This window comes from Elgaria multicarinata, chromosome 4 (genome assembly GCF_023053635.1).
Source record: "Elgaria multicarinata webbii isolate HBS135686 ecotype San Diego chromosome 4, rElgMul1.1.pri, whole genome shotgun sequence".
Taxonomy (NCBI): Eukaryota; Metazoa; Chordata; class Lepidosauria; order Squamata; family Anguidae; genus Elgaria; species Elgaria multicarinata.
The window spans coordinates 50,040,678-50,066,657 of NC_086174.1; the positions used below are offsets into that span (position 1 = coordinate 50,040,678).

A 25,980-nucleotide genomic window follows, 5' to 3' on the forward strand; every position below is an offset into this window, starting at 1 on the left:
TGTCTCTACTACAACAAATTCTGGAGGCCATTTCTGCGCCATTAAACATGGCTCTGTGATTTACCAAATCCCTCTTCTACCTGTACAGTAATGCTACTCCATCCCCCTCCCTCTCTTGCTTCTGACTACACAATGGGTTGGATCCAATGTCGCACAAGAGGAAGTCTGCTTGTGCAACAGGACTTCCCCATCATCTCCTCTCCCGTGTGCCAACAGTCTACCCCCCAAATTTGTTTCTTAGGGTTGGGGTGGGGCTGCAGAGGGGGAAGGGAAATCCATTCTACAAGGGGGCTCTCTTCCTTAAACCTAAATAGCTAATGGACAGCTGCTACTCACTCACACATGCCTCTCAGCCAATCCTTCATATACTTTACTCCTTGTTGCACTCCTCCTCTTGGCTACTTCAGGGAAATGAAATTGTACAGTACAATCCAGTGCGGAATCTAGCACAGCATCTACCCTGTCTCTTTTCTTTCTCCCTGTACTGCTCCTGAGGATCAGAAGTACAGGAGGCAAAGTAGTATTAGAAAGGGAAAATCCCTTCCATCTGCAGCTGCAACAAAATTGCTGCCTTCTACAGACTTCTGTTCCAGACTTAGCAGCATTCCCCTTGTGGCTAATCTGGCTCTAACCAAAACCGGAGGACTTTATACCTCCCACATAATTTCTCTCTTCTCTGCCCCAATAAGGATTACAGATTGTAAATAATTTCCTTTTATTTCATAGCTAGACACTACATTGCAACTTTTACTTGCCTGGTGCCCAATTCAAGGTATACCATTGAGAAGTGCATTATAACTACACTCAACTTTTTTCAATGACATACATGGGATTTAAAAGTGCATCACACTGGCTAGATCATGTCCAGTTGTTGTTTTTGTAAATTCAATTGCAATTAAAACTATAATAAATCAAAAGAAATACAAAATTGCAATTTCATGTTGAGTGTATCCAACACTGGGGCCCCATTCAGAAGACACCTTAAACCACGGCTTTAACCATGGTGGTTAAGCCAGAAAGCAGGGCTGTGTTCAGAAGACACTTTAAACCACAGCTTTAACCACAGTGGTTAAGCCAGAAAGCCTTATTCACTGTGGTTAAAGCCGTGGTTTAAGGTGTCTTCTGAACACAGCCTGGCTTTCTGGCTTAACCACCATAGTTAAAGCCGTGGTTTAAGGTGTCTTCTGAACGGGGCCAGTGCCATCAAATTTGCTGAATCTTGATGCCTCCTCCCAATTAAAGTCTCTTTGACCCATGAAACAGCACCCCTGCTTCTAAACAGAGCCAATCCACACAGAAATTTTAATGCCCAGCCGTAGCAATTTATTTACAAACAAGCAAGGATGAATTCCAGAATGTGAACATTCAGAAGACTAGGACATGGCAACAGCTGGATATGAGGAAGTTCAGCTCAGCAAGGGCTGAGTGCACAGAAGGGCTATGCTGGAGATCAGTGATGAAGTATCTACCAAAAGATATAAATTACCAATTGTGTCATTTGATATAACTCCACACACACAAAAAAACCAGTCTCTAGTAAGAAGCTACCAATTGATATGGCTATTGTAACAACCCACGCTATTCAAGTGAATGCACACAGGGCAGTCTCCAACATCACATGGAATGTAGTTGTGGCTATTTTTATTGCCAATATTTCACGAGAAAAAAGCCTGAGGTCTGGCTGAATAACATATCCGGCTGAATACAAGTTTTGCAAGTCCAATTTTATAATCCAATCTTCTGAGCCAAAGCACGTTTCTGCACCTTCCTGCAGGCCATTCCACACATTGTATGACAGCTGATCTGGATTTGACACTGAGCATACAGTTGACAAAGACCTACAGCCAACCCTGTCTTTTGGATAAATGTATGTATATGACATACTTCAACAATATAAGTGTATGAAGACATACTGAAACAACCATACAAAGGAAAATAAGCATAAAAAGAAAATAAATTAAAACCTCCTAAGTCACAGAATTTTATTTTATTTTCCTAACAGGAGATTCACAATAGACAACAGAATGCATTCATTTTATGTTCAAGCTAATTCAATAAGTAGAAAATTCTTTCTACAGTAACAAAATTGGAATGAAAAGGGGTATTGTAGCAAACTCTCAAATAGGTCCTTTATCTTCAATATTAAATGGCCAAAATTTGTCAGTTTATCTACATGAAATCCCACTTCTTATGTATTGTTCTGAAATTGCTGGAAAACAGTCAATTTGCTAAATAAGTTGGTCAAAGTACTTAAAAAGAATCAATGACACAGAATACAGATTTTTGCTGAATTACACTGCACATTAGGAAAGATATTGGATCAGATATAAAGTCCTTTGTGAGTCACCCCTAATTTAAAACATTGGGAATATTATCAAAAGGAGGGGGTGGGGGAAACAGCAGTATTCACCATATGACAAACAACTTGGCAAAAATTACATAGTGACTTTCAGGCAATCTGCCCCTTTCAGCATCAAAAAGAAAAATGGCCTTTGAACTTCACTTGTGGTGTGAGAAACATTTAACAGGCGTTCCCAAGGAATTCTGTATCTACCACTGCAGTATCTACTACAGCAAGACCACTGAGGCTATTTTTTTTAAAGTGTCAACTTTCATTGCCTTTGAATTGGCAGAAAACTTTCCAGCACCTTACTTTGAAGAATCAATAGCATAATCCAGTGATCAGTAAATAAATAATGTAATTAGGATTGAAACCTGGAGGTTAGCAGTTTAAGTTCAGATCTAATTAATATAAGAGATGTTATTTTGTTATGTGTGTTACATGTGAACCATCAGGACAAATGAATAATTAAAATGATAACATATAATCACAGTTAAAACATGAAAAGCAGAAAATAAGTTTCTACAGCAGTAAAATTCTAAAGAATAACTAAAGCTATTGTTAAAACTAGCTGACACTACATCCTGGAATTCCAGCCATCTTTTTTTCTGCACAATATTACTGGGAACTATGATACATCCTCTTCAAGCAATTTTCCCAGCACCTTTTTAAAAAAAATCTAATGCAATGGGCAGACAGCAGCTGAGTAGAGTATCTTGCCCTTGTTTAATGTAAAGAAAGAATAAAAGGTAATGACCACCCAAATAACTTGTGAAATTTTAAGTACCACCCTGCATCCCAAGAGTGTTGCAAGCTTTGTAAGAACACTGCAAAGGCTGCAAAGATTCTCACGGCACCTTAGCTGAAGGATGAAAGTTCAGCAAAGACAAGAGCTGGGATTAAGAGCAGCCCTAATACTAATCAGAGGGAGGGGGGAATACCCTGCCAATACATACACACATACACACCCCTTGTACTCTGGCTGGCAACAGTCCAGAAGGGTTTGGGAAGTGATGGCTCCTCCACCACCACGGACTTTCTCCCATACACATAACCTCTACAGGATTGTTCTGCCTGTTGATTATCAATTAAAGCTTACAGGCCTAAATTTAACCTCTTTAATAAAACTTACAATAGCATTTACAGTATACAACTGCTGTTCTCAAACTCCTGAAGTAAATGTGGAAGTAAGTGGCTAAAAAATGCTAACTTTACTATCTCTAATTCTAAAAATCAGAGGTGAGCCTGCCACAGGCAACATGCACGCTTGCCCTTCCTCTGTGCATCATCCTGATGCCCCAAGCACCATTGCTACAGAGAATGAACTCCTTCAGACAGGGGGAAATCATCTTTCTTTACCATGGCTCTGCTTCCTGCTTCTCTTCCGCATTTGCAACAAGCTTAAATTACACAAGGAAGAGAGCATTGACCACATGGCTTGTACAGTTCAATGCAGCTCAGTGGGACGCTGCCCTCTAGTGGGCATTTTATAGCACAACCACCTGCACACTGCAGGAAATCCTGACAAATATTGATATCTCAGAAGAGTCGGGTTTTCTGAGGTTTATTTTTTTATCACTAAAACTGGAAAATGGAGTGGCAGACACACAGGGGGCTGATGGCGCAGTCAAAATGACCCACGAACAACCATGAGTGGTCAGTCATAAGCGTGCCATAAAACACATGGTTAAACATGCTCAATGTCTTGCAGTTAGTCAGACACTCAAGCTAGTCCAAATGCCACCAGACCAAAGAAGAAACAAGACCATCAAGCACACCCAACTCCCAATCACAGAGCATGGTGCCTAGACAAGCTTTATGGTTTGACCCCTGAGTTTGCATGTCCACTTAAGGAAGACAGTCAGGAATTGGAGGAAGGCAGGAATGGAGCAGGCAGGATGTGAGTGTACAGAAACTGGGGGTCCCAGAGAGAGGAATTTTGCAGAAGTTATGATGTATATATGTGTGAGACAGAATGAATGGGAGAATGAATGGATGAAGGGGACAGAGAAAGAAAAGGATTCCCTGCTTTGACCTCATCTACCAGAATGTGATCCCCATCGCTTTGCTCCAAGGGAATGCAGCCTTTGAACCTAAAAATGTTGCTCAGCTTTGCTCAAAAGGATGTATGTCAAATCCTGCAGTGTGTTCTTTCATTTTGTAGCCTTCTATTTCAGGTCTGTTTTGCTAAACTCCAAAGCACTTTTTAAATTTTAATTATATAAGCTCCCACCACCACCACCACCACCACCACTGTATCCCATCTTTCTGCCAAAAACATTTACATAATTTATAAAATGACAATCATATAAAGCCATTACAAAAAAAACAAAAACAGAATTAGGCATCAGATAAAAATGGCTAAGCAATAAATATCCATTATCCAGAATTTAAAACAGAAGATTGCAGAACACACCCTAAACCACATTAGACGGAGCAACTAATTAACATCAATTAATCAACCTCAACAAAATTATCAACTGCTAAAAGCTCAATGAATGGAATCTCCTTTACATGGAACTGAGAAGATAACAAGGGCACTAGACAGTGAGGGACCACCACATCTGGGTGTAACCACTGATCTCTGGTACCCAGCTGCCTAAGCCCCAAAAGGTGAGAAAAACTGGAAAAGTGCCTCTCATCTGCAGTTCACTACCCCAAACACACAGGGGAAGGAGGGAGACTTCAAAAGTACAGAGGTGGGCATGCATGCAGCTTACCTGTGGATCTCATGATTGAAGCCAGAACCACATATGCTGTCAGGGCTGTTAAATACAAAGGTTTGAGTGCCATGAAGCAGCATCTTGATCCTGTGATCCGTTTGCACATGGCACTCTTGTTGGACCAGGGCAACTGTCTATTCCTTTTCTTAGGACAGAATTAAATGCTTATATCTCTTGCACCTGCTATGAATGACATGGAAGAAACCTTCCATAGCTGATTCATAGGTTTAAATCCAGACTCCCCATGGAGGAAGGCAATTTTTGCCAATTCTCCCTTTCCCCCATAGCTTTCTGTCCCCCTCCTCACAAAAGCTACTCCAGAGGGTGGGTGGGGACCTCTGGAACAACAGGGGAGCTGGTGTTGGGGGTCACCCTGTTCCTCCAGTGGGATCTCTTCCACTTGCAGGACACTCTGAATCCAAACTGTCATAATAATATTTTTCTTTCTGTGGCATTTTTAGTAGCATGTCATGCATTGCTCCTTACAAGGGTACTCAAGCAAACCTTTCCTTTCACTCTCTTCATTCAAGCATTTTGTTAGTGGGAAATGAAGTGTGACAGAGGGGAAACTGAGCTTTCATGGGGTGATTCTTCAGAACCAGAGTAGAGGTACATGCTAAGGTCCCATGATACAAATTAAGTAGCATTGTCCTTGGCAGATGTTTGTTCATTTGTAATGTATTGGCCATATTAGTAATCTTTTGCTTCAATCCACAGCGACCAGAAACAATAACCTATGAATTTATTCATATTCAACTACTCCCAGAGGGAAAGAAAGCCCAACTGAGTGTTCAAAATCCGGCATATACACTGAACGAAAATAGGTGGTTCAAAATTACACTGCCAAGAAATGACATCTTCCAGGGAACTCAAACCAGCCTCTTCAAATTCTGGCAATCTCTAGTAAGAAAATAAATACAAGGAAAAAGAGAAGTGAAGTTTGCCACCTACTGCCCAACAGCATAATACTAAATGCTTGTATAGTGTTCATTTTACATATCTGAAACTCTATAAATAAGTTATCTGTTTACCAACTATTATATACTTTCACATACTGCCCTTCTTCTCTTTTGTTCTCTCCATTCCCTCAGCAAAAACATTCATTAAAAGGAAAACATTTTAATTCACAGACACAAGAGAAACACTGCTAACTAAAATAGAATATTGTATGAGCAGTATATAATGGAAGTGACAGGATTACAATAAAGTTTATTATAGCATACAGACTAGCAAGGAATCCCTTTGAAAAGGAGCCAACAATGTCATGTGTTCTAGAAGTCTGCCCTCAAGTTGGATACTATGGAATAAAATAAATGTTTCAGCTTGGCATATGCTTTAAGAAGACTGCTATTGCAATCTCAGTTCAGTGCATCAAGGAAACACTTATGCTATCCATAGGTAGCTATAGATCGCAGAAATCTTTCCCATGAAAGCTTGTGCCATAATAAACGTGTTGGTATTTAAGGTGCCCTAGGACTCTTTGGCTATTTTATTTTTTAAAACAAATACCTGAAAACTACAGAGTGAGATTAAAGACAAGTTTGAAAAAGAAAGCATTTTACAAGAAGGATTTCCAAAATGTTGGAAATTGTCAATCACTTGAATAAAATAAAATAAACTACAACCCAATGCACATGCTTAAATTATCTTGATGTGTAAAGACAAAAATATCTAAGATGAATCCTAGTATCAACATATCCCTCTGGACAAAACTCCATTTCCGAATCTGCAATTGACACAGTGGTAACTTAAGTAACCTCTAGCATAACACCGATAATATATATTTACGCAACAGTTTTCCAGGTCACTTATCCTTTTGGATAATGGATTTCCCCCCACATAATCACTGTAAACCCAGTATGCATGAAGAGTTCTGAGCATACTGCTTCCATTTTATGAGTGGGAGAATTCTTGAAATAGCCTCTGTATGTGTATAGAGAGCTACCTCTATAGAAACGTCGAAGCTCCTGTACACATAAGCTGTTGGATCACATAGCATATGCTGACGATCGGGAAGCAAATGTCACATGTAAACCAACCCACCAATGGGCTGATTCACAGTGTTTTCCATTGGCCATGATGTGTGTTGACACGGAGTCTATCTGTTTTATCATGTAGCTCAGATTTATTCATTACTCTAATTTATATAGTGCTTTTCTCAGAAGTATCAAGGCAGTAAACATTAAATGTAATAACAACAAATGTAATATTAACAATTAAATATAACAATAATACAACACAATTTTAAAATGCTATAAAACTGCACACCCTACTGTGTACTACAGACCATAGCTGTCTGGGTGACACATCAGGGGAAGCCTTTGTAAAGAGATGGGTCTTGAGAGGACATATAAACATCAGTACTGTGAGGGCCTGTCTAATGATAGCTGGTAAAGTGTATCAGAGGATAGGTACTGCAAGCTGGCCAGTAAGCATTTGGGCTTATGGTGTACCAATCGGACAAGCACTCCAACTAAAACATGGACTATGTCTGCCCACAACCCTGCACATAAAAAATGGCCCACCTGTCTGAATCACAAACTATTGCTATGTCCGATGGCGACTGTTTAGGTTTCCATAAGCTATTCAAACCAATTCTCTCCCATTCAAAGAATGAGATTCAGAAATTCCTGGAGATTCCCACTCATGGAAGTGGGGAAGAAGCGATTTCCATTGATTCTCTCTTCACCCTACACCCCCTGCAGATCCTAAAAATCTGTTCCAGAGTGTAAAAGGATACTATGGAATAGTATAGGAGGTGATGCAGGAGGCTTCAGGACAAAGGAGAACATTGCAGAAAATCGCTTCCCTTCCTGCTTCTCTAAGCAGCCGCCTCTGCTGGACTGCCAGCCCTTCTACAAAGAGAAACAGCCCTTCCTTTCACAGAAGGGTTACTCTGGATTAAGTCCTTTAATTGATAAATATATTTTGGCTAAATAATGTTGGCTAAATAATGTCATTGGAAAAGCCTCAAGGAAATAGAAAAAGACTTAACAGAAAGGCCTTACAGAATCTTTAAAAATATATAAACAAAGAGGAACAAACAGTAAATACAATACTTCAGTAAGCCTATATACACCAATTGCTGGGGAACATACTCTTCAAATATTTAAAAGGTTGTCACACAGAGGAGGGCCAGGATCTCTTCTCGATCCTCCCAGAGTGCAGGACACGGAATAACGGGCTCAAGTTAAAGGTAGCCAGATTCCAGCTGGACATCAGGAAAAACTTCCTGACTGTTAGAGCAGTACGACAATGGAATCAGTTACCTAGGGAGGTTGTGGGCTCTCCTACACTAGAGGCATTCAAGAGGCAGCTGGACAGCCATCTGTCAGGGATGCTTTAGGGTGGATTCCTGCATTGAGCAGGGGGTTGGACTCGATGGCCCTGTAGGCCCCTTCCAACTCTGCTATTCTATGATTCTATGGGTGGGAGGGTGCTGTTGGACCATGTCCTGCTTGTGGGTCACTGGCCGACAACTGGTTGGTCACTCTGTGAACAGAGTGCTGGGCTAGATGGACCTTTGATCTGATCCAGCATGGCTCTTCTTATGTTCTTATCTAATATTTTAAAACTTTGAATATTATCTAATATTTTAAAACTTTGAATATTATCTAATATTTTAAAACTTTGAATACCCCACGTGTTGTAATATGCAACACGTGGGATTGCCACAACTAAAAAAGCCTAGGAATAAGAGATACTCTGCAACAATGCTTCAGTCTGTATAAAAAACACCACTTTCTTTGTACTAATTTGTTATGCTTTCCCCAAGCAGTCAATTTCCTCTGATTGCACTTACATTTGATAACAGCACATAAAGGGCAGAGATACTCTTCATATAGGAAAATGAAATTGTTAAAGCACAGAAGTTAGGTAACATTCCCAGAGAGATAATCCATTCCAACTTTTAAAAAATTGGTTAATGTCCTTTTCATAACGTCCAGCCAACTCTCTCTCTCTCTCTCTCTCTCTGTGTGTGTGTCTTTGTCACTATTGTGTTTTTCAAATGCTTTATTCTTCTCTTGTTCAAGAACACCATCACCAGTGCAGGCCCTCCACACTCCTTCATCAGTCATCTTTTTGTACTGGATCTACTCCAGTATAAATCTGACCCTATGTTCCCTAATTCCTGTATAATATAAGAAGGGATGGACAAATCTGTCAGTTTTACTTCCTTTAGATTTTTTTAAACCTCAAGTTCTTTCTGCCGCAAACATGAAGAAATTTGCAAACCTTGGTAAATTCTTAACAAAAACGAACTGATAAAGTCCTCACTCATCTACATTGGCCAAATTCAATTCAAGTAAAGCTATCCCCAGCATGGTGGGGGGAGGCGGGAAGAGGGGTACATGTTGTACCTGCCTATTAAAGACAAGCAGCTGGTCAGAAAAAAAGAGGTGTCAGTCCTAATTTGGCACTAACATGGTTCAATCCCAGACTTCTAAGAGCTAAGCATTCAAATCCCTAAGCATGGATGGACAAATAAGTCAATTTCATTTCTTCCACATTCATTTTTTAAAAATTCTTTCCATGAAGAAATCTGTGGTTTTTTGTAAATTCTTATCAAAAACAATCTGCTCACAACACATAAAATTGCTGGCATGGTGTGATACCATCTAGTTGAATTTGTACAACAATTTCACTGTTAAATATGCTCACTGTGGAATTTCTTCCTGGGAGAGGAACAACAGGCCTGCCCTCTACTGGTTTTTAGGGAACAAGTGAAAAGTATTTTATTCCAGTAAGAATTTGAGGTAATTAGTTGGAAGGATTTTTCAAAGATATTGAGAATTTGATTAGGGATGCCCATTGCTGCTTTGGTTTGTTATCATCCTAATACTTTTTATTGCACAGTTTGTTGTTTTAATGTGTCGTATTGTATTTCTTGGTTGACTTTTATGCGCGTTTTAACGCACCCAGAATGCCCTCCTGAACGATTTTTATTTATTTATATTTATAAGATTTATATACTGTTCCACATCCAATAAATGAACAGTAAAAATGGGTGGTTGTTGTTGTTGTTGTTATTGATGATGATGATAATCATGATGATGATGATAATCATAATCATAATAATAATATGGAACTACAGAATTAAAACCTTTAAAATCAGACTGTGCCAATAAAACCGTGGTTGCTTAGTCAAGGGTGTGTTCGGACGACACAATAGTCAACCATGTGTTAATAGTCAACTCCACAGATGACTATTATTATGTCATCTTGAGAGTACCCCTAAATAGTCATCCGTGGAGTTAACTATTAACACTACTCCCTCTCTGCCCTCCCCACCGAATAGTGGCACTGGTTCCCATGAGAATCCCCCTTCATGCCAGGTCTCCCACTGACAGGACTTGGCACAAAAGGGAATTCTCATGGGACGTGCAATCACCTTCTGTGGTGAATGGGAACATGCAAGTATGTCTCCTGCAGCTGCAAACATGTGTCCCGGGATGGCTGAGACATGCCTGCAGAGCCCCACTGGGCAAGGGCAGCAGAGGTTTCTGCCACTCTTACCTCGCAACTTCGTAGGCATGTGAAATAGTCAACAGAGCCCACCACACAACACAATAATCAACAGTTGTGCAGACAGTTGTGTGGAAAAAGCTCGACAAATGACACAATAGTCAATGTTGGATTATTTAAATAATCGTTGACTATTGTGTCATCTGAACCCAGTCAAGGAAGACTTGTTTAAATAAAAATGTCTTCAAATGTCAAGAATGAAACAATGTCAGAGCCTGCCTGATCTCAACAGACAGGGAGTTCCATAGAGAGGGAGCCAATACATTAAAGGCTCTACTCTGTGTGGACTCCAAATGGACTGCAGGTAGCTCCATGTGGAACTACCAGGAATGCCTCAGCTGATGACCACATGTTGGTGGGATACAGATTCCATAAATAAATAGAAGCGATATAACTATGGGACAACAAATGAAGTCTGAAAGTCTCTTCACCTCCAAAAGACAATACACAATGCATATGAAGAGAGACCTAGTAAGGAGGCAATGTATATCCATCTATGAGAATGAACTTATGAGAATCACATTTACCTGTATTACAGTGGTCAGTTCTTTCAAGCCCACAGGTTTCCCATGACCAGCCTCGGCTTCCAGCACCCAGGGCAACCAGTTTTCAACTACTTCTCCAAATCCACATGTTGGCACTATAGCACCAAAATCCCACACACCTCAGAATTGCTACATCCTCTAAAAGACCACTGTTACTATCATAAGAGCATTCCCATATGATATCATAATATAGTGTCACAAAGTTGGCACTACTCAGCCATTTTTAATAACTATTGTAATACTAATATCACCTTTGAATTGGATTTAATATAAGAAAAGATTCAGATGACTACAAATAAACAAGAAAAAATATTGAATGATAGAGAAATGCTGATCTCACAAAGGACCAAGAATGTGTAGAGCAATTTTCTCAAATCTGTGCTAGTAACAGGGAGACCTAATATAAAAACATAACAATACATTGCTCTCCAAAAGAACTTTTTTTAAAAAAAAGACACTGTGAGGGAAAAGGCTTACTGTGACTGCATTTGCTGCGGCAATCCAGAGGGTTTCTGCTTGAGCGTGAAAGTCATCTGAGCCATGGGACTGGCTTTTTGTTGGACATGCACCTTCTTTGAAAAAGTCTGCTGAACAGACCGTTGAGGAATAGGCCATGGTGGAGTCACAGGACCTGGTCCTCCAGGTGAAACGGTTTCTTGCTTAGCTGCATCCTCGCAAATGCTGCCTTTTGTCCCTGCTTTACACACACAAAGCTGAGGTCGCAGACACATCCCTCCATTTTGGCATGGTGGTGAACAGTTAGCTAAGGGAAAAGAGACAAACGAGTGGAACAATAAAAACCTCACTCATTATACAATATGAACATTACTGAACGCTGGAGCAAAACCTAGTCCTTGATATTAAATTATGAAGTAAATGGTGCAAAACTAACAGTATATAAGAAGTTATTAATTATTTTTGCTGTGTACTAGACACTGATGTGCATATTTACTGCTATAACAAATATGCACAGTTTATAGATTCTGGTCCTCCACCTATCTATTGAATTATTATATACCAATCTGGCAGTAATTATTATTATGGTGATGAAATTAAAGATTTCCACAAAGTGAGGGCAACATGAAACAAGCACACACAAAATCTCCATACAGTTTTCTACAAACAAATACAGCACTGCTATATGATTCCTGTGCGTGATTGGTGTACCAGTAGAAAAATATTCACACATGTTTTATTTTATTTTATTTATTTATTTATTTATTTACATTAGGGCACATTTCTACAAGGTCGGCATCTCATTTAGGGGGGAAAGTAGATCATATTCATTTGAAATAAAACCCAACACACATGCAAAGGTTATGTGGATAAGTGAGCCAGTAAAAAATGTTTGAGGTCTAGTAACCTTTGCAGACTTATGTACAAAACCATAATAAACATATCAGTGTTGACACTAAGAGAGCAATCTTACTGTAAGGTGTGTGGAACTCCTCGAAAAAATCTAAAGCCCTGACGGATTTAAGTCATGCTGTCCAGATTCAGATTCAAGCCATGCTGTCCAGGCAGAAGTGAAGAAGGCATGGCATTTTTGTTTATCTCTCCCTTTTCCCACCACTGTTGGGGTTTTAAAAGATCCTCAGTCAGTTTCAGAGAGCTTTGGGCACTCCTAATGACTCCCCTCCCCAACCCAACTTCTGACGGTGAAGAACCACCAGCCTTAGAGGCTTCTGAAGCGGCTGGGAGAGGCTTCCAAGGTTGGATCTCCCTTCTCTGAGGGAGAGGCTCCCACAATTTCCATAATCTAGGCAGGATCTACACTAGTGCTTTAAAATGGTTTATAATGGTTTTGATAACTGTTGGAGCCCATGACACACTCCATATACAGTTTTAAACTGCTTTCAAAGTGTTATATCCTACTTGGTGTAGATCTGGCCCTAATCTGTCATGTCATCCAAACCCAGACAGCATGGCTTGTATGTTGGAGGGGGAAACAACCCTCCAATAATCCATAGGCTGTTGTAGGGTCATTGGAGGGTTGTTAAACAAGCCAGGCTATCCAGGTTCAGATGACACAACAAGCTGTGCCAGGACAGCGATTACGAAAACTGTGTCCAGCACACACCACGATTTAAATAAGGAACAAAACTTAAATAAGCCACAGTGGCTTATTCTGATCGTGCAAAGCGGCTCACTCACTCCAACCTCAGGGAGGGAGATCCAGCATTTCCTATGGCCCTGGCAATGCCCAGAGGATTGTTGCATGAGTCATTATGAGAAGGACTTAGGATGCAACATCATAACACATTCTGAGAAAGGTAAATTAAAATTATGCTTATCAATTTTGTTTATCCCTTTGTTTATACCCAACTATTAACAGTTATATTAGGATTTACATTCAGTAAACAGATACATTTTTTTTCTTGTGAGGAGTGCTGGGGTGGGGAGAGATAGAGTAGAATAGCTGTATAGACTTTTTCCACATTTTTGTTTGTTTCACTCTCATACACATCAAGTCCATTTTCCTCTTTGAAATCAGCTCCATGCCATAAACTGGAGCTGGCAAGCCGCTTTCCATCTGGACTAAGAACCAATTGTTGTTTCCAACAATCAGATTGCTTTCAGATCTCGAATGAATATAAGCTATAACCTCAGTGTTCTGTTGTCCTCCCTGCCTCAAGGGGCCTTTCATTGTATATAACATACTGTGAAGAACTGGCCATGCCAGACAAGCTCTCCAAGACGAAGAACAGCCTAACACCTGCTAAACCATAACAATTAATTCGGGTGAGCATACGAAGAGATTATTGCATTAGTGTGTAGTTGTCTGAGGCACAAGTTTAATTTAAGCTCCTCTGAAGCCTCCCTAACTAAGGCAGACAAAACCATCTTTCCACTTGTGGCTTCAGTCCATCACTGGATCCCCTATCCCAACCCATTTCCATCCCACATAACCAACAAATACCAACAGGCATGTATCTTTATATTTCACAAAGGCAGAGGCTCTCCCAAGTCAGAGGAACGCTCCAGGGAAGGAGGCCACTGGACTGTGCCCCAGGCATCATCCTGGCAGCTCTGCAACACCAAACACACTTTCTCCCGCCCCCACAGTTTCATTGCAGCAGCCTTCTTTCTCCCCCCCCCATGTTCCATTACTCTCTCCCTTTCACCTATTGTCCACTCGCCTAGCCCTCCCCCACCACACCTTACTGAGAAGTGGCAGAAAGCAGCCCCTTTTCCTTCTATAACCTTTCGTCAGGCAGGCACCCTACACAGCCAAAACCTGCTGCCAAAGCTCCAGTCATGCCCACCATCTTCATTCCCCAGAGTGCTTCCCACGGGGACCAGCAGCATTCTGGGGAAAAGAAGATGGTGTGTGCAGCTACAGCCTCAACAACAGGTACTTCACCGTGCTGTGCACCTATCCAAATAAACATTAAAAGCGGGGGGACGGACGGGACGATGACAGTAAAGACGTTATGTGGGGACAGGCATCAGCCCCATATGTTGCTGCTGATTCTGAGTTCTGTTCCTGTGCCTGTTTCCTGCCACCGCCCATCATCCGTCATCTCGTCTGGTGGCTGTTTAGGGTTGTGGGGCCACACACTTGCACCCCAAAGTGCAGGCGGGGAACAGCAGTAAATATAAAATACATAAAACTGAATTAAATCATAATTTACATTGTTAAAACATCCTAAAAACATTCTAAAAACATCCTAAAATTCCACTGGCTAGGCCTGCCAGAAGAGATCAGTCTTAATCGCTTTCTTAAATGCTAACAGACTGTTAAGTTGACGTGTCTCCTCTGGCACGCCATTCCACAATCTGGTAGCAGCAGAAGAGAAGGTCCTCTGGGTAATAGTTGTCAATCTAGTTTTTGCTGACTGAAGTAAATTCTTCCCAGAGGACCTGAGTGTGCAGGGTGGATTGTATGGGAGAAGGCTTTTAGTGTCAAAAAATATATTTGATAGCTAAATATTCTAGATTCCTAGTTTGCCCACACTAGTAGAAACTCACTCTTGATTTGCAATGGTGCCTTTCACATGTAACAGTGGCAAGTTGTGGGTTAATTTACCCAAGATTTGCCACAGCAGGTGCCAGGCACATTTCATAGCCTTTTTGAACAGTCAGCACCCAATCAGGGTTTGCTGTGACATTTGAACCAGAACACTATATGTTAATTGAGGGTTAAACAAGCCACAGTTAACATAACTACTAACTTTAGATTAACTGTGGGTTGCTTAGTCTACAATTAACATGTAATGTCTGGGTTCAGATATCACATAGCAACCCCCAATGGGTAGTTAAATGTTCAAAATGAATGCAGAATGTGCCCAGCATGTGCTACAGCAAATCGGAGTTTAATTTACCCATGCTTTCCCACTATTACATGTGAAATGGATCAATGAGTTCTGTCAACTCCCTTTGATAAATGTTCTGTAATAAATTATTAAAATAAACTTGCTAGGTCAAACATTCAATCTTACCACAAGATGAAGACACATATATATGTCTGGTAAACACTGAAAACATTCTCATAAATATAGGAAACTTTTCCCATGTTTACTTTTTTCAAGCAGTATTCTAAGGATGTAATCGTATGCATTTTTAGACAGACAAAAGTCCCACAACTCCCAGCACTCCTCACTTATGCTGACTAGGGAATGTTGTAACTTGAAGGACTTTTTCTGTCTAAAAATGCATAGGATTATGCCCTTAGAACACTGCTTGAAATAAGTAAACATTGGAAAAGTTGGTTTGCCAACATCCCAGCAACCCATCCACAAGGTTTTCTCCCCAACTAGTTGGAAAGAACCCTGGTTCTCTTAAAACAAAAACCCCTGAAGGTACAGGAATTCCAGTATTTTGGTTTCTTTCTGGTCCCATTAATGATCCCCTTTCACACAACAATATATTTACTAAAATTGGGTAGAAAAACACCTCCCTACAACTATAGAATCCCGCACGTTGGTTCCAACTCTCTCAGAAAAGATTAGCAAGAGCATCTTCCCAAGCATTAAATGGCACAACATGGTTATATAAATAAAAATCCTTCCACAATTATGATAATGCTAGAGATTTATAAATGTTAATTGGTTCTCTCCAACAACTGAATAAAATGATTAAGCCTAACTCCTTTTTCATAAAATCAGATAGTTGTGGCTGTTTAATTATAAATTATACCTTAATTATTACGCTGAGGTCAGATTCTTACTTTAATCAATCTAGAGTACACGTGGGAAGCTCATCCAATTTTACATGTGAAACCTATGAAATACTGCTCAGAATTGTCCTCTTGTACCATCTGGCTTCATCACACAAACAAGCAGCGGCATGTCTAATTCACATGTTAGGGGAAGAAATTTGAGACAAATTGTTTTTATGCAAGGACTGGCGGCAGGTGAGAAAAGGCTGCATTGTGTCACTGCGGCAAGCCGCAGCTGCGCTCTCACTGAAGTTATAATAGCAAACTATATCAGATCACCCAGTGACAAAATACTAGACTCCAGTTTTAGTTCCAGATAAAAATGGATTTTCCCCTTGTGCATATAAAAAGCCACTTTTATTTTATGAAAATAGCCAACAAGACATCACAGTGTGCCATTATATTGACGTTGTAGCAGATTTAAAGGCCACTCCTATGCATAGAATCATGGAATAGTAGAATTGGAAGGGGCTTATAAGGCCATCGAGTCCAACCCCTGCTCAATGCAGGAATCTACCTTAAAGCATACCTATAGAATCACTAAGCATGTTCACTAAGAAGCAAGTCCCAATGAGTTCAATGGGATTACATCGCTACGGCTCTCCAAAAGTAATTGTACTAATTTTGTAACATCAAATAATATTTGAAGAGCTGAACAATTTAACTGCAATCCACATCGACTTGTATGCCAGCTATGGCATCTCCTGGACATGCGCTAGTAACCATTGGATTACTGCAACACACTCTATGTGGGGCTGCCATTAAAGTTGGTAGAGCATCTGCAACTACTGTCAGGACCTGCCCCTTTTCAGCACAGAACACCTTTACTCAGGGAACTGCACTGGCTGCCTATTGGGCCAAGTTTAAGTTTGTTATTGGTATACAATGCCCTAAACTACTTGAGGCCAGGATATTTGAAAGATATATTTCAGATGAGGAACGGAGTAGTTACGCATGAACCCGTAGTCCATTTGGAGTCCAATTTCAGTGTATTAGCTCCCTCTCTATGGAATTCCCTGCCTGTTGATGTCAGGCAGGCAACAACATTGCTTTGTTTTTGGCATCTGCTGAAAACATTATTTAAATATCACTGTGACAGGTACTCTGGCAAAACACATCAGATAAACCAGTGAGGATACTCCGGTGGAATGACTGAAATGGGATGGAGACACGATTGGCACAGGGGAAGTCCATGGTTACACTGGATCATATGCTCCTTCAGTGTACAGTCCAAACCCCTATCAACAACACAACTTCACAACAGCTCCAGACCTGGTAAAGGAAATTCCCTTCCTAATGACTTCTGCTGCCACTTAGTTCTCTGTTTTTCATGTGTGTAGGGGATGTGGCAAAGTAACAGAGGCTCCCCATTTCTAGCTGTATGGGTTGGCTCCCTCCATGTCAGTGTGGCATATGGGTGTCATCACTGGCTTGGTCCCTCATTGCAGGGCTGGGATGGTGTTTCCAGGGATGCTGCCATTTACACACCATGTTTGTATTTTCTGGTTGTGTTTTTTCATGTCCCAAACTGAGCATACATTGAATATGGTGGCCATTCCACCGACTTAATGGTGATGTATCTCTCCCCATTGTAATGTGGATATAGGATTACTCTGTAAGTCACTATGACATATTTGCTCCTAATGTTGATAGGATACATCTTTTGTGGTTAAAATGCTGTTTGTTTGGTGCTGCATTATACATTAAAGTTCACTTCCCCTTACCTCCTTAATTTTGTCTGTTCAAATATTGTGTCAAATATATACCAGCGGAAACTAAAGTAAAACTAAGATACTGGTGCATGATATGAACAACTAGACAGAATAATGCCAAAAGTAAAAGACCGTGTCATTCTAAGTATTCATCAGAGTCAGCATATATAATTTTCCAGGAACCTTTCAAATCCAAAAGATGTGTTATTGATGCTTCTTAACTTCCATCAATGGGAGAGGACAGCCTTATAAATATGTTTTTAGAAAGTTTAGGCCAGATTTTAAAAACAGGCAGTGTCTCTTTTTCAGGAGCTCTGTTGAGCATTGTGCATTCAGAAGCCACACAGCAAGATCCATTCCAGGCAAGAGTTCTAAGAACAAAACCTCAAGTCTGGAACTTCAATGCCCCCTTCCCTGCTTCTGAAAGTAGCATCTGGGCACCATCACAAGACAATGAGGAAGCAGAATGGGTGGAAACAGCAGGAATGTACCACCCAGGAGCCTATCCAAGCAACAAGGAACTTATTCAAGTAGTGAATTTGGCTGCGTTTGCACAGAATGATAAGTCAGAATTCCAGACAATTTTGGTTTATCATTTGTGAGCTGCACATTTGTGCATACAGCCTTTTGCTTTCACTTGGCTCTCCCCACCAGCAGAAGCAGCTGAACTAACCAGGAATCACAAGCTTAGTGTACCATCCAAAGTGGGAGTCCTGGGTGCCTGCTCGAAAACAAGCAAGGAATCCTGATTGCCAGTGTGGTGTAGAGGTAACAGTGTCGGACTGTAATTCAGTAAATCTGGCTTCTAGTCCCTGCTTGGTCATGAAGCTCACTGGGTGACCTTGGACCTGTCATTAACTTTCAGTCTAACCTACTTCAAGGGGTTGTTGTGAGGATATTTTCCATGGACACAGCTTTTATATGTGCACTCCAGTACTCTTCTCCTGTGTGCTTCTCCTAATATGGCCCACTAAAGCATTACTTATATTACTTTTGGGAATCGAGAACTTAGTGGTTGCCTAAGTACTGCGCAACACACTCCTGAAGATGAAAGCAATTATGGGTCATGTTGTGGGTTGAAAATGGCTGTATGAAGACTTGTAAATTGCAGCTGCTGCTCTCAGTTATCCAAGAAATTGCGTAAGGATGGTATATGGGTGACTTAAAGAAATCGAGAGAGATTTATACTAGTTTAAAACCCTCAGTGAACCTGTCCTGTTATGTACATTACTAGATGGTTAACATAAGCATCTGTATCAGATGAACCCCAATACCACGCAGAGGTCAAGGTTCTCAGTTACAAAATAAGCAGCGAGCTTCCAAGCCTCCACATGAAATATGAACCCATTCATTTGAAGAGAAGTGGTATACAGGAAGATACTGCACAGAATTCATACCACAGGGTCTAATCACGTATTAAGAAACCGTTTTCTGTCTATAGGCTAAATAAAGCTAGCCTTGTAGAGGGTCTATTTTGTTTTTGTTTTTAAGGGCAAAATGAGAATGGGAGCTATCATAATTCTAATAATTTGGAATAATCAATGGAGGGTGGAATTACATTATAGCACATCCACTTGAAAAAAACATGAGTTGTTATTGCTTATGTTCAACAGCAAATAAAACTTCGTTTCCTTGTACTGTCCAGCAAATGCTCAGGGCAGGAGGCATAGCACAAAGCAACGGGCAACATGATGGGCTAAGAAACATGGCCAGAGAGACTGTTCCTCAGGCAAAAAGTCTGGGTCTGACCTCAAATATTTTCCTCCTGACTGAGGAGGAAAGGACTTTTCAAAGGACTGTATAAGGCTACTTCAGATGTAATGCTAAGCCACAGTTTGGTACTCTGAGAACAAGGCAGGATCTACACTACTGCTTTAAAGCGCTTTATAACAATTTTGACAACTGTTGGGGCCCAGGACACACTGCATATACAGGTTTCAAAACGTTTTCAAAGTGCTTTAAAGCGCTTTAAAAGCAGTAGTGTAGATCCCCTCCAGGACTATAAAGATGATTGGGTTCTCCTTCAGTCTCCCTTCCACTCATACACTACAATTCCTTCATTCCTTCCCTGGTTTGAGGCAAGCCATTGCTTGTGATTTTGCTCAACCTGGCAAACGATGGTTTGTGCCAGGCCTACAAATCAGGTTTAGAAATTCCTAGTTTCCAATCCTACTTTTGGGGACAAGCCAAAACCGTAGTCTTCCAGTTTGGACAGATTAGTTTTCCTCAAACCAGGAAATGGGCCCAGGGAACAGAACCACAGTGAGGTGAAAGAGCATTACGTCCAAGCGTCTTGCCAAGTTTATTTACATGTCAAGCCATAGTCTTGCATTACATTTGAATCACGTCATAATATGTAGCATGAAACACATGATTTTCAAGCCACAGTGTCAATTCCTTTTAGCTGCATGAATAAAAAATCATCCTGAGGGAATGCAATAAAATAGCTAGATTTATTTTGAGAGATCAAGAGGGACTGTAACCGTGCACAAAACCTCTGCAAGGACACAGAAAGAATTTCACCATGCGCAATTAATCCTTAACTTCAAGTTCTTGTGTCAAGTTTATTTGAATAACCTGTCCCCTTGTGCAATCATTGGACCAATCACTCTCTCAGTGATTGTTAGTACAACAGTATAAATCTGGGACAAATGAATATGGCAGCATTACAGCCTCTTCTCACTACTACAATGAAGATAAGAGAACTGCAGGCATGCCTGGTAAAGTTGAAACCAATATGCAACTTAATGGCCTGGTTAAGACAACACACTAAACCATGCTGCTTAACCACAAAATAGTTAAGGGAATACATTAACCTTTATTTATTTATTTATTACATTTATATACCGCCCCATAGCTGAAGCTCTCTGGGCAGTTTACAAAAGTTAAAAACTATAAACATTAAAAATATACAAAATTTAAAACAATCAAAAACATAAAAACAACAGTATAAAAACAACAGTATCCATTTAAAAACAACAGTTCTGGGGTCCGTTAAAAAAACAAACTTAGTGTTGTTAAATGCTGTTAAATGCCTGAGAGAAGATCAATGTGTTGACCTGGCGCCTGAAAGATAACAGTGATGGCGCCAGGCGAGCCTCATCGGGGAGATCATTCCACAGTCGGGGGGCCACCACCGAAAAGGCCTTCTCCCTTGTTGCCATCTTCCGAGCGTCCCTCAGAGTAGGCACTCGGAGTAGGACCTTAGATGTTGAGCACAGTGTACGGGTAGGTTTGTGTCGGGAGAGGCGTTCCATCAGGTATTGTGGTCCCAAACCTTAATGCATTCCCTTAACCATTTTGTGGTTAAGCAGCATGGTTTAGCGTGTTGTCTGAATCAGGCCATCCTCTACCTGCTAGTCATGTGTGTTTTTTTAACTCCTTGGTCCTCAGCATCCCAGCCTACTCTCTCCCAGCTCTTCCTGCCCCAGATCTTCTGAATTTTTCCCTAGCTCCTCTTTCCCCTTAGGCTTTACCTTATTCACTTTCATACCTCCTACTCTTGCCTACAAACCAAAGTTTCTACCACTTACCACTACCACAAATCCCTGTTTTTTTCAGCCCCCTTTCCCATTCTTCAGTTACTGCAACTCCCAGCCTTCTTCCAACTCAGCTTTACAGCTTTCTGCCTCCCTGCCTGATCAATACTGCTGTAGCTTTCTCCACTGCAATGCGTTCTGCACTAATTAATAAAATTAATTCATTAGATTTTGGGGTATCATCTCCTCTGTTGATCTCCTGTATTTTGGCACTTTACTCTGGGTGCAGGTGGTGGTGGGGAATGGCTCTTCTACAATTCTTGCATTACAAGAAGATGAAATATTGCAACAGACTATCTTCTTCTATGCAGACTTTGCCCTTATCATAACTGTGAGGGCAAAGGGAATTCTTGTCCTAAATACACATCTAATAAAAGTGTGCGTCATTGCTGGAATTCTTAGCTGGCCATTTCAAAACATCTGATGCATTCCTGTAGTGACATCCACGGTTGTGTAAACATGACCTCTAAGAATGAAGCAAAAGAAATGCCTTCTCTATGCCATTCTTAATTGTGTGTTCCTAATAAAACAGTAAGTTTTCCGATTTAGACAACGTAGCATAATAAAGACTGTACTCTTTGGCTCTTTGCAAATTACTCTTAAAATGGGAACATTTGTTAGTGAAGCGCAACTGCTATCGAAGACACATTTCTGATGACTAGAAACATAGGGATTACTATTCTGGATCCCAAAAGTGATCTCATATTCTAATTATGCAATAGTTCTCCAACTGTTGTTATCATTCTCAGCATCACTGCACTGTGCACTAAGTTACATTAAGGCAGGCTTGCACCAAACTGAAACCTCCAATCCCTGTTTTTTGCAATTGCAGAGTACGCCTACCATGACTCTAGTGGGCCAACATACACGTTTGGTGGTCCACATTTGAATGGGTGGGTCACAAGTTGTGCAGGCCCACACTTGATTCACTTCTTCTCAAATAGACTGTGGATTGAATAAATACAACCTCTTTTCTCTCTTTCTGGTGGAAGCTATGTCAGGTTCCCAGTGTTTGAAAAAAGTACAAACCACATTTTTACAAAATGGTAACATCATATTAGTTCGTTGTTGTTGCATTTAGGTTTAACTCACACAATTCAGTCTAGCCACTACACTTTTCCCATCCAGACTGTATCGAAGAAGAAAAAATCCCAGTATATCTGCAGAAATTTGAGATCCAGAACTAACAAAATGGGTCATTTAGATTTATTGCAGTTATGAATGGTAGATAAGATAACATGACAAATATCCCGTTACAGCACTACTATATCCCAAGGCCCCTTGCACAAATGGAGGCAAAGGTATGCCAACACAAAGAATGGATGAGTATATCATCCATCAAGTTCAACCAGTATGTACCACCAGCATAAACTGTCCACCACAAGCACAAGGGGAAAATTTGGGAGATGGGGAACAGTAGAAGTTAGTTGGATTCCTATGTTCATTCACAACTTGGTCCCACCTAGAAAAAGGTATAATATTACACCCGCAGAAGAGGTGGCATAAATTAAATTGCTCCCATTGGAGTCAATTGTGATCCCCTGACTACTGCCTCCATTCTGTCCACAGGTAGCCCAGCCACAACATAGGATAGGATCTAAATGAACTCTGCAATTAATCACAGCACATCATCAGATATATGCCTGAAAGCTCAAATCCCAAGTCACAGTCCACCAACTCCCTGAAGTCATCTAGAGTAGCCCTGTTGCATATCCTACTGAAACAATAGGGCCTTTTCCATTGCAATGCTGATTTTGGAATGCCCTACCCATGAGACCTATTTGTCACCCTCCATGATTATGACCAAATTGGTCATAACTGAAGACTTTTTTTTTTATTATTCCAGACATGTCTAAACAACTTTTCCCAAACATAAGTATCCATTCATACAAGAAGCTTAACAGTGCAATACACTGGATGTCTACTTAGAAGCAGAAACATGGGAAGCTATCAAGTCACACCATTGATCTGTCTAGCTCCGTATTGGTCCATCTAGCTCCACAACACTTCTCCAGGTTTCCAGACAGGAGTCTTTTCCAGTTCAACTTAAAAATACCAGCGTTTGAACCTCGGAAATATTTGTGTGCAAAGTATACACTCTACCACTGAACTACAGCCCTTCCCAACTGAGTTCAATGGGGCTTATTCCCAGGTGAGTATGTATAGGATTGTAGTCTAACACACATATGGACTAAGCAGACCTCTCCCTATCCCATTCCTCCTAGCATTTTCAAGAATCTCCCCTTAAAAATACAAAACATTACACAATATCCTTCTGCCACTGCTGTATTTAAATAATAATTAAAGGTTTTCTCCATAAATCAGTATATATGTAGCTTTGGCTCTTCTGTGGTATAGAAATGTAATAAACAAACAAATAAATAATAAACCAAATGCATATATTAACATACCACACAATATTAGGTCTATGGTAATTGAATTATAGAGATTCACCTAAATCAGCCTCCAGCATTTTGAGGAGAAAGTCAGAAACTGGGTTACATGAAAGCACTTTATACAGAAAGCAGCTGACAGAAATTTTCAAAAAGGTGGAGCAGGTGGAGTACCACAACAGAGAAGTAGCATGCTGTCCAATATATTCCGCAAAGGCCTAAGAGCCAAAAATGTCTGATTCCTAATCCAAGCTGTAATAGTTCTGGCTTGCCCAAGGCAACACTTAACCTGTCTCTCTCCTTTTTTCCATCTGTAAACAATTAGGAAATATATGTGTCTCAAGGAAGTAGAATAATTAATTAGTTTGTTTTGCTTTCTATAAATCCTATATATGAAGAATTATTTCCACATTTATCTTACTGCAAGATGGGAGTAGGGGGCACTGTATTACAGTAGTTTCGCTTCTACTTGCAGGCTCAATTTTAAAGAGTGGTATTGGGAGATTCCTGTTCCACCCCATGGCTACTAAGCTGTGGGGTACCACAGGGCTCTATTCTATCTCCCATACTGTTTAACATTTTATGAAGACACTGGGTGAGGTAATTAGGGGTTTTGGAGTTGGGTGCCATCAGTATGCTGATAATAGTCAGCTCTATTTCTCCTTGTTGTCGGAATCAGCTGGGGTGGTGAAGGTGCTGGACCAGTGCCTGGAGGCTGTAATGGTCTGAATGAGAGCTAATAAAATGAAGCTGAATCCTGATAAGGCGGAAGCTCTGTGGATTGGTGGCTCCCGAGTCCGGGAATTGGGCAAGTGACCTGTCCTGGATGGGGTTGCACTGAAGGGAGCAGGTGCGTAGCTTGGGTGTACTCCTAGATACATCCTAGATCACTAGAGGACCACGGGGCAGCTTTGGTTGATCTGCCAGCTACAGCCTTTCCTGGACTGGGATAACCTAGCCACAGTAGTGCATGCACTGGTAACTTCCCAATTAGACTACTGCAATGCACTCTACGTGGGGCTGCCCTTGAAGCCGACTCAGAAGTTGCAGCTAGTGCAAAATGCTGCAGTTAGACTTCTGAGTGGTACATCCCATAAAGACCATATAACACGTCCCACCAATATGAGACATGGGCTATGGTGGAACATGGGAGAGGACTTTCTCTGGTTGTGGCACCCCAGCTGTGGAATACCCTCCCCTTGGAGGCCCAACTGGTGCTGGCTCTGGCTTCGTTTTAGCGCCAAGTTAAGACATGGCTTTTTAACAAAGCCTTTGATGGCTAAATTCACCAAGTTTTCACATAGCTCTAATTGGTTTTTACTGCTGTTAAATACTATACTGGTTTTAATGTTGTTCCCCACCTCGATCCAGAGGGAGAGGTGGGTAATGATAATAAAATAATAATAATAATTTAGCTTGATTAATGGTTTAATTTGTTTTTAGCTTTTCATAGTTATTGTTTTATACGGTTTGTATGGTTTTATCTGTATGCCACCATGAGATCCTAGTGACATGGGGTGAGATACAAATGTTTTAATAAAAATAAATTATCTAAAGTCTGAAAAAATTGATGTTGGCTTAATGAAACAGTGAAACAACTGAAATTATAACAAATGTGAATGACCAGCCAGTGCCCACTCCTTTCAGTATATAAAATCATTGAGCACTGTGGGATCCAATGCAGGCACTTACTCCTGCCACTGTTCTCTCTGACCAGATCTGAGAAATATAACAGATTCACCTAGTCAAAAGCTTCCACAGCTTCAGAAGGTGACAACATTACTGTCAGGAGTGGGCCCAGGCTCCCTGGTTTGGTTACTGACTCTAGAAGACTTTCAGCTAGGACAGAGGCCGGGGGAGGGAATTTCCCCAAACTCTCCAGGAGTCAGCGAAGAACCTTCTCAGGGGCTTATCAAATATGAGGGCCAGGCTTAGAGACCATCTTCCTCCATCCCCATGATAATCCAGCCTCTCCTGGAGGGAGAGGAAGCACTGGAATTGACAGATGACAGGGCCCACCACCAAGTTAAGCGAGCAGAG

General features: G+C 40.8%; 1 protein-coding gene across 5 annotated transcripts in view; it reads right to left on the bottom strand.

Moving 5' to 3' along the window:
• LTBP1 (latent transforming growth factor beta binding protein 1) overlaps window positions 1-25,980 on the bottom strand; it is a 210,737-nt gene that overhangs the window by 174,936 nt on the left and 9,821 nt on the right. For all 5 annotated transcript variants that reach the window (XM_063124236.1, XM_063124235.1, XM_063124239.1 and 2 more), the window contains exon 3: window positions 11,613-11,898. In XM_063124236.1, the coding sequence (XP_062980306.1) occupies window positions 11,613-11,898 (286 nt within the window). The remainder of the gene's footprint in view (window positions 1-11,612; window positions 11,899-25,980) is intronic.